The sequence below is a fragment of the Mytilus trossulus genome, chromosome 1, assembly GCF_036588685.1.
Source record: "Mytilus trossulus isolate FHL-02 chromosome 1, PNRI_Mtr1.1.1.hap1, whole genome shotgun sequence".
In the NCBI taxonomy this organism is placed as follows: Eukaryota; Metazoa; Mollusca; class Bivalvia; order Mytilida; family Mytilidae; genus Mytilus; species Mytilus trossulus.
The window spans coordinates 6,143,935-6,153,700 of record NC_086373.1 but is presented as its reverse complement, the minus strand read 5'-3'; the positions used below and the strand labels follow the sequence as shown (position 1 = coordinate 6,153,700).

At 31.4% G+C, this 9,766-nt stretch overlaps 1 protein-coding gene across 1 annotated transcript; it reads left to right on the top strand.

Moving 5' to 3' along the window:
- The first annotated feature begins 2,499 nt into the window (after window positions 1-2,499).
- LOC134706466 (tripartite motif-containing protein 2-like) lies at window positions 2,500-4,053 on the top strand. The gene has a single exon (XM_063565435.1). It carries the CDS (start codon window positions 2,520-2,522, stop codon window positions 3,450-3,452), a length of 933 nt encoding a protein of 310 aa, XP_063421505.1. The 5' UTR covers window positions 2,500-2,519; the 3' UTR covers window positions 3,453-4,053.
- The last annotated feature ends 5,713 nt before the right edge of the window (window positions 4,054-9,766 follow it).

Sequence of the window (9,766 nt, the reverse complement as noted above, 5' to 3'; positions counted from 1 at the left end):
ACAACTGTCTTTCTTACAGTAACAATGTACAAAACTGTGCCTTTCAGTCCACTTAATGACATCTCTCTCATTGGGACTTCAGACACATTCAAGAATTTATTAAATTAAGAAAATTGAACCTTGTTTCTACAAATATCCCTTTATTTGGCCAACTAAGTCTTCAGTTAAAATTGCATAGCCGCCACTCATCACTACGCCTGTTATGTTTCCTCATTAGGACCCATATCAATAGACAGAAAAGAAATGACAACGTCATCACCTTGGGAGAGAACAGTTAATCTAGTTATTCAGATTTGTTTGTCAAGGCCTCAGCTAGTACTTACTGACTAGAAAGGGCCCTCTGCCATGTAAACCTGATGTCAATATTTGAAATTTCCGACAAACCCTCGTCGGTATTAAACAGGAATATCACCACCATAAAGCGCCATCTTTCGAAGAAGGATACCAGTAGTTGCATGCTGATTCATCTTCACCAACCATGTTAGCATCACTTCATACACCAATTTCAGTGTTTGTGTCAGTATTAATGTCAATCTCTGACATTGTTTTGTCAGTTTCAATTTCAGTGTCGATATTATGATCTGTCTCGGTAAAAGGATCTTCGCTATCAATAATTTGACACAGAACTTGCTTCAAATATTGCTTCTTAGCTTCTTCTATTTGAATAACAGGTAAGATAAATGAATACTGTGTATTGACTACACGTGTATTTAAAAGTCTTTAAGGTATTAAGTAATTATAAAAACTTTTAAACTGGTCATTAACTGTATCAAAAAGGTATCACACTAACACAAATAGACAATTTTAAAAAAAAGATGAAAATATTATTGAGGTTTATGAATGGCATGTGTTGTAATAATAGAAACATAATTGTATTTTCAAATTTTGTACAAGTTGAAACCATTTTTAAGCAATATTTTGTACAAGTTATAAAATGTATGAGGTACTTTTGTACATGTTATAACATGTATGAGGTACTTTTGTACATGTTATAACTTGTATTTTTGCATCGTACAAATTATAACCTGTACAACAATTTTGTACATGTTATAACCCGTACAAAATTTCAACTTGTACACGACATATACATGTGAAATTGTGAATCATATTTTAAACTAATTGGTTTAAAAGGGTACTAAATGTATGTTTATTTTCCAGACCAAACTTCGATCTCCAGAACAATCCTAAAATCACATTGATAAGACGAAACAATTATTTTCATAATACGATATTTTATACTATAAATTTATACAACGGATACATATATTCACTTTTATTTCAGTAATGAATCTTTATTGTTAATATAATTGGTCTATAGAATTAATTATTATCAATCATAAACATATAAAACTTAAAAGCAAAAATATTAATCATATATCAATTGTCCATCCTTTTAGCCATCACGTGTCATGCACGTGTCAGACAAGAATAGTTTTTCTATGACTATTGTGATGATGGACTAGTGCAGATATTATCTTGGCTATTTGTACTCTACTCTCTGATCTCTTTCTTATTAATTTTTGTGGAAGAAAATAATAAACCATTCTTTGTGTTTCTTATTACGGATGATCGAATAAAGCGGATGTACAGTGGTTATATTCACATGTTAATATAAGTTTATGATGCATTATTTGCAAACCGGCATCAAAATATTGATATATTTTTTTTCATAACTTTTTCTTCATTTTTGTGTGGGAAAAGAGGCGGAGGTATGCAACACCCAATGATAAAACTAAATAAAGTCATTCTAGTAATATGTTTGTCAAAAGTCTGAAGCCTCTTACTCAGTTGTTGTTAATGGTTGCTGTCCGTCATATTTGTCTTCCGATACTGGTAGTTGATAGCGTTTTTTTATGTCCACTGAGTTACACTTTTTCATGTCTGTGTCATATCCTAATAGCTTGCTTTACTATAAAAGTGCTGGAGACTGTACAGTGACCTATGTTCGTCCTTGAATCATAGGTTTATACTTGTTTAAACTACATCTCTTTATTCTCCGCATTTGATACTTCAACTACAGTTCTAAGACAGAATTCGCGGTATACAGTTATTGGGTTTGACGGGCGTACAGTGAACTATACTCAATTGTATATGCGGTTGAAACAAACTTGTCACATTGACAATCAAACCACATCGTTTTATCCCTCATTCTTACATTACAGGTCTTAGACAAATATTCATACTGCTTTTAGATATATTGCTTTACCAACATTTAAATAATTATTGGTTCATATGAAACTAAGACAAACACAGAAAAAAAAATATACTTATAAAAATGTCATGTAATAAAATGCAAAAACAAACCGAGTAAAACGAACCAACTATATTGTTTAATTGACATATAGCTGTTTACTAAAACAAAGGCAAAGATTGTTAATTGAAAAGTGAGATTTAAATTGTAATTAATGATAGCTCTATTTCTGTATTGGCCATAGCAATCAGATGAATAGATATTCAAATAGTATACAAACACAATCCTTTTGACTTTATGAATTTAAATGAATGTTTAAATTAACAAAATGTCGCACACCAATTCTGATAGAAATAAATTCAGAAAGACGGATGAAGAAAGGGTGATAAAAAACGTAAAAGAGGATTATTTGATTTGCAGTATTTGTATAGACCAGTTTGTCGATCCACGTGTTTTACCGTGTGGACATAGTTTTTGCCTAACATGTTTAACAGAATACATTGATAAGTCTGCGAACGAGGATGAATTCGCATGTCCTATAGATAGACAAAGCATGCAAAAACCTTTCGGAATGAAAAACTCAAAACGCTGGGCGCAATACTATCCACCAGCAACCTTCTTACGAACACTTGTTAAAGCTGTTGAAATCCACGAAGGAACGGTACCAACTTGCAGACGACATCATGGGAGGCCACGTGAGTTTTACTGTGCAACAGATGACGTATTAGTGTGTTCCGAATGTGCAGTAAACGAACATCGATCAGAAAATTGTGACTGCTCTACGCTTAATGATATATACAATAGAAGAAAAGATGATATTCAAATACTTCATCGTGCACTGAGTGGTCAGGAGTCCTGCGTCCATCAGTTAATAACCGATCAGTATAGATTACGTGAACTGTTCATGGAAAGTAAATCAAATGTCAAGTGCGAACTAGATATGGTCAGAGATCGACTGTCAGTGTTTTATGAAAGCACTTCAAGGGCATTAGATGAATTGTCCGAAGAAATAGACCAATCGGAATTTACTAGATACAGTTTAGAAGCTCAGCTGGATTCGTTCTTTAAAGAAATTTCAGAAATGAAAGATGAACTAAAAGACATTAAACCGAGTATTGATTTTCTGGACATTTTACAGAGAATAGAATCAAAAGTAGATTATTATGGATCTGAACTTGACGATATTTCATCTTTCCTTAAGGAATGTGAGGAGTCAAAAAGTGTGCGCATAGAGTTTGTACCGAATACTTCATTCAGATGAATATTCTGTTGGGTCTATTATTAACCATAGCGATAAGTAACGTTAGAGTATCTCCCTTGTTTGTTACTTTCTGTCTGTTAACGCTAATACTGGGACATGAGTTTTATATTAAAGAAGAATATTATTAATATGGACTTTATTATGTCGCACTGATAATTCATGTATCAATTGTGGCTCTTCGTAAACATAAAAACACTACAAAAATCAGATGATACTAGTTTACAATAAATTGCAAATGTTACAAAGTGATACCAATCAAGCATAACGTAATAGACTTAAAGGAATATACATTTGTACAAGAAATATTAAAATACAGGCACTGCGTAAAATTAAATGAATTCTGCTCAAGTTAACAAAATGGAAATTCTATTGGAACATAATCAACGGCATAACTTTAAAACAACTCAGAGGTCATATTAATATTTTTATTTATCATTTTTTTCGACACACTTGTTATTTATGTCATTATCATATCTATATTCATGTTCGCTGAACTAGTACACATTTTTGTTTATGGACTTATCCGACTTCTAGTTAAACTTGACTTATCGAGTCCATTTTTGTCTTTGACCAAGTTTATTTTATTGATAACGTTGATATTGAAAACAGATGACTTGGATCAAAGACAACAAGTCAGGAATATAACAGTTGTTATCCATTCGTTTGGTGTGGCTGAACCCTTGATTTTCCCCCGGAATTCAGTATTTTTGTGATTTTTTGGGGTCTAAGTTTACATTGTGCTATGTTTTCAGTTAAAATAAAAATTAATCATAATTTTTTTTTACTGTGTGCCACCAAATGATTAATCTATCAATGGAAACTAACTTTCTTATTATTTACTTCTATATATCGTCTATGTTTAAATCTATAATAAAAACTACTTGCAGGCACCTTGATGTTAAATCTGTAGATATTTCAATCGACATATTCTCTAAATGACTGTTTTTTTCTAAGCATACTAATCCATTTTCTTCCCCGGAAGATTAACGTTAAAACGTCCGTTCTCCTTGATATTTGAAATTGTTACGGTAATCTTTCTGACAAACTGGACGACATTTCCTTTCAAATAGTTACTTCGTTTCCTTAATCGTGATGTTCAAACGGAACATTTATAACAGTTGTCTTTACCAATATTTTTAAATTGGCAGAGTGGTCAGAAGCAGCGGGGATAATGTTTTTATGCTCGTCAAACATAATACCTATGATATACAGCCTCAACACCATAAGTCGAAGATTATTGAACCTTGACACAAACAAAAACACTTTAAATGGAGTATGATTTTGAATATTTGTCCTAAGGGAACGATTATAAGGAATTAGTTCGTGATCACAGCTAATCAGTAAAATATTCTAATCTATTAAGTATAAAAAGTCGAATCGTAAATCCGAAATCGCATCTCAGCTTATAAAAATATCTCAAAATTAATCTCATATGTCTCGGTTAGGGTATAGAAAGGTATACTATGAAAATTATTATTCAATATCCAATTTAGCACATATTTACAACTTGAGTAATCCTGTAATTTGTCTATTGATATGTTTTGGCTGACTGGATGTAGCTCATTTACGTAGTTTTACGTAGTTTTGTAAATCTACTCACTATAATATCATTGTAAAAATGGAATTTCAAAAGGCCCTTGACTTTAGAATGTAAAGAAGGTATGCGGTGCGAGTATGTTTATTGATATAAACGAAGCCTTTTTTTACTATACATGTACTTATTGACATGGTAAGATGACAAAATGAATTGACCAAGAGCAGATAATTCTTAAATTGCAGTGAAAGCCTTACATTCTTGAAAACATTTTTTTTAAATTCACATAAAACCTAAATCCATCTTGAAAATGCTTTTGAATGAGTAAAAACAGGTTAATCCCCCTCCCACATCTTTGGTTGAAACACCTTTTAAAAAAGGCTGGGTATGCCCCTGGTATGTACCCATAGGGAGTCTAGTGGGTAGTTTATACGCTTTAATATTTGTCACTGGACATTAGGCAACCAATTATCGACCAATTTATGACTAAATATATCAAATTGCTTTATTAATAACTTCCATTCTAAAGATTCATGGTTGACTCTCTTTGTGAACAAAGTAATTGCAAGGAAGATAAAGGATTACAAATTTTAGATTGAGTTGCACTTGAATTAAGGTATAAAGCACCTTAATTATGACTCTTTATTTAAATGAAAGAAACTTTTTTAATCGTCAAAACAAAATTTAGATCAAAAGATTGATTAATAGGATGTTAAAAATCTTACAAACTATTTAGTTAAATTTGGAACACAGAATTTATTTCAAAATAGCTAGTAGCAATTTTTGTTCTAATATCTTGATTACAATACAATGATTTTTTTGTGACGAAGCTTAATCACGAAAAGAGCTTAGACTCAATACTCTTGTTCAGTATCATATTTTATCTTACCTCCTATATATTTTCTAGGAATATGATTGGTTAAAATCGTCCTCGTAAAGACCATGTATATTTCATATTAAGTTAGTAGAGTTGGTAGTGGTGTTACTTCCCTTTATAAAAACAAAAAGGTTCTGAGAAAAAAATCATAAAGGTTTCAACAGACGAAGAAATTGATGATTAAGATGGAAATAAATTAATAAAACACATTTAAACCTATGAAGTTGCTATTGTTTTACATTTGTTTTTTTAGGATCAATGGAAGTAGCTAGTTTTTAATGCTAACAGTATTGAAGACTAGCTCATTTTGTTAGGTCACTAGTCTAAATTTCACACGTTTAGATAGTCGGTAAGATAAATTCGTTCCAAGTGTGCTTTGCTCTCACCCCATATGGAATTTACTGACCCAAAATATACCGTATAAGGTCACTAGCACACTATGTAACTAATAATATTATTATCTGTATATCTAATAAAGAAAATGTTCATAAAAATATAAGAAAAATATCGAACTTTAATTGAAATTCAAATTCTTTTACACATTTAAATATGTATGATTTCGATGTATTTTAAATGTTAATATTTTCTCTGTAGTTTGTATGTTATTTTAAAAGTCAAATAAAACTAAACCTACACAAAAAAAATAGATCTCATTTAATTCATATTCAAAAGCAAGATGTCTGATCCAATTTTTTTTCTAAATGTCATAATGTAGAATCTTAAATCTAATGGGTCTTTTGTGTGTTTTAGAAAAGCCATTTGCTCCGTAATCGATGATTTACGGGTAGAAATGGGCACGTGGGTTGCCAATACGTAATTGAAAGTACTTTTACTATAATAACATTTTTTTCCTAGTGTAACTACACTTATTTTAGACAAATAATTGGAAATTAATATGCATCTTCCCGGAAAGAAAGAAAATTAGAGCATTGATCTTCGTTACGTACCATTAAATGTAGATATGATACAAAAAGGATTGTAAAAAATAACCAACGAGTGTATACAATTTCTGTCACAAATGCGGTGCGACAATCGATCGCATGGTAAACATGAATCATACTTATTATTTGGTTTTTTTAACAATCAATCGACCATCAAATGGGAACTTATTGTGCTCCTCTGATTGCAGACGTGTTCCTTTATTTATATGAGGTTGACCTTATATAGGACCTTTTAAAATGAGAGAAAAGGGTTAGAAGTATCCTTTTACTTTATTTGACGTTATATAGATGATATCCACTCGTTACACAAATCAAACAGTTTGTTACTATGTTCAGCGCATCTTTCCAATCGCACTTTCAAGAGATCAAATATGAAACAGATACATTTAAATCTAGCTCAAATCTTGACTTCCATCTAGGAATTGACAAAGTGGGTCTGTTAATATCACCACTAGTTTTTGATCGGGTTTTTGTTGCTCAGTCTTTCTATGATGTGTATGGTATATTGTTGTTTGTCTGTTGGTCTTTTTCATATTTAGCCATGGCGTTGTCCTTTTGTTTTCGACTGTTGAGTTTGTATATTCTTCTGATATGTTTCGCCTCTCTCTCTTATAAAGAAGCTGTTTACAAGACGTTTACTTTTTCTAAATACTAAGGATTGTCTACCCCAGAAATACATTACCGTAGTTGTTTTACGAAACCTTTAGGGCTGTTTGTGTCCTTAGTGCTCTTCAAATTAGAACTTAATTTGGCATTTTTAACATTTGAAATTAAAGAGTCACTGACTCTTTTGATGACCGGATGCGCGTCTGGTGTGATACTTGATAATCTTAATTCTGTTATCTATGATCAGTTTATTGTTTTTTATAAGAATACAATGATGCACCCATAAAAATGTCTTCCTGTTTGAAAAATAGAACTTAATTATCTGTATATTTATTTATGTTTTCACTGGAGACTGCGGTATAACATACTACAAACTGAGAAATTTACAAAAGTTGCGCCAGGTAAAGAAGTACTTTAGAAAATAATATTTCAACGTTTAAAAAACACGACCAAACTCACCCGGTTTTATGTATTTCGATCGATCGAAAATCAAGTATCATCACTATTGATTAGTGGCACGGTACTTGTCTATCCCATATTCATGTATTTGGTTTTGATGTTATATTTGTTATTCTCGTGGTGTATTGTCTGTTGCTTGGTCCGTTTCTGTGTGCTGTTGCGTTTCGGTGTTGTGTCGTTGTTCTCTTATATTTAATGCGTTTCCCTCAGTTTTGGTTTGTTGCCCCGATTTTGTTTTTTGTCCATGGATTTATGAGTTTTGAACAGCGGTATACTACTGTTGCCTTTATTGATTAAACTGAGGTCTATGGATTGATGCTTGTCATCCAGAATTATATGCATATCCCTCAAATTATTATTTAAGTACTTTCGTGATGTAATATTTAACTAAACGTGTATTATTAGATGAGCATTAACTGTGATTGACAAATCAAAGTACCGATAAAGTTTTAATTGCTGTGTAATATCATAGAAATATTTATGTCTATAGAGTGATGCTTTTCATCCGGAATTCTATACATATCCCTCAAATTATTACCAAATAGTTTCTTGATGTAATATCTCACTAAATGATAACTATTATCAGATGAATACTTACTGTAATGGCAAATCAAAGTATCAATAGAGTTTTAATTGCTATGTAATGTCATAGAAATATTAATTTCATGAACGTCCAATATTTTTGAACGATTTTAACTAGTATCATATTATTGGTACACGAAATAATGAATAATTTATAACATTTTATATTTGTGATTACATTTATTGTAAGAGAAATCTATTTGTTAATGCATGGTATTTTATGATATGAATATAATAATTGGGAGTACGGAACTCTTTTTGCATAACAATAAACCAAATTGAACATTGAAAAATAGTAAAATCAAAAAAATACTTACCTCCGAGGAAAATCAAATCGAAAAGTCCAAAATCGAATGACAAAACACATCAAAAAGACATGATTATTCTTTAAAAAATGGCTGAAATTCTAATGGTTTTTACCACCCAATGTATAAATTACATATCTATTTTTTGTCATATCCTTTGGTACTTCTGGACCAGAATGTTCTTCAGCTGTGTACTTTATTTAGCCTTTTAACTTTTTTCATTTGAGCGTCACTGATTAGTCAATTTGAGACTTGAAATTATTAATTAGCGCGGTATCTTATATGAGTATTTTATTTATTTTTACATACTGCTTCACCGCGATCTTTTTTCGTTAATACAATTTTTTTGTACTTGTTATTTTTTACCCTATATAGCTATCTGAATTTCACTAATCTGTAGTCGTGTAGAACTAAATTCGGGAAGTATATTTTTACAATCTGCGTATGCGTAGGTATGTCTGTGTAAAACCGGGGATGGGTATTTTACGAAAAATTTAGTCTAGTTTCTTGCATCCAAATGCTAAATCAAACTGTTTCATGTGTACATAAATGTAAAACAAGACATATGCTGTTAATTGTCATCTTTGTGTTAACTACTATACTGTTGTTTTAGAATTGATACTAAAATAGGGAGGTGTAACCATGATCTATAAATGCAACTGGAATAACTACGTCTCCACTCAACACTTTAGGACGAGAGGTGAACAGTTGAAGGTCATCGTAAGGTCTTCAACTACGAATGAAGTAAGCGATATTTAAAATTGTAACGGTAATCTTCCCGACAAACTGGATGACATTTCCTTTCACATAGTTGCTTTGTTTTCCTTATCGTGATGTTTTCACAGATCCTTCATAATGGTTGCCGTCGCGATTAGGAAGCAGCAGGGATAATATTTTTTTGTTTGTTGAAAAGAATGTCTGAGATCCATATTCTCAACAATCATAGGTCGAAGATTTTTTAACATTGATACAAAATAAACAATAAACATGGATCGTGATGTGAACAATTA

Coding starts and splice junctions, on each gene's coding strand:
- LOC134706466 (XM_063565435.1), top strand. CDS start 2,520: ATGTCGCACACCAATTCTGATAGAAATAAATTCAGAAAGACGGATGAA.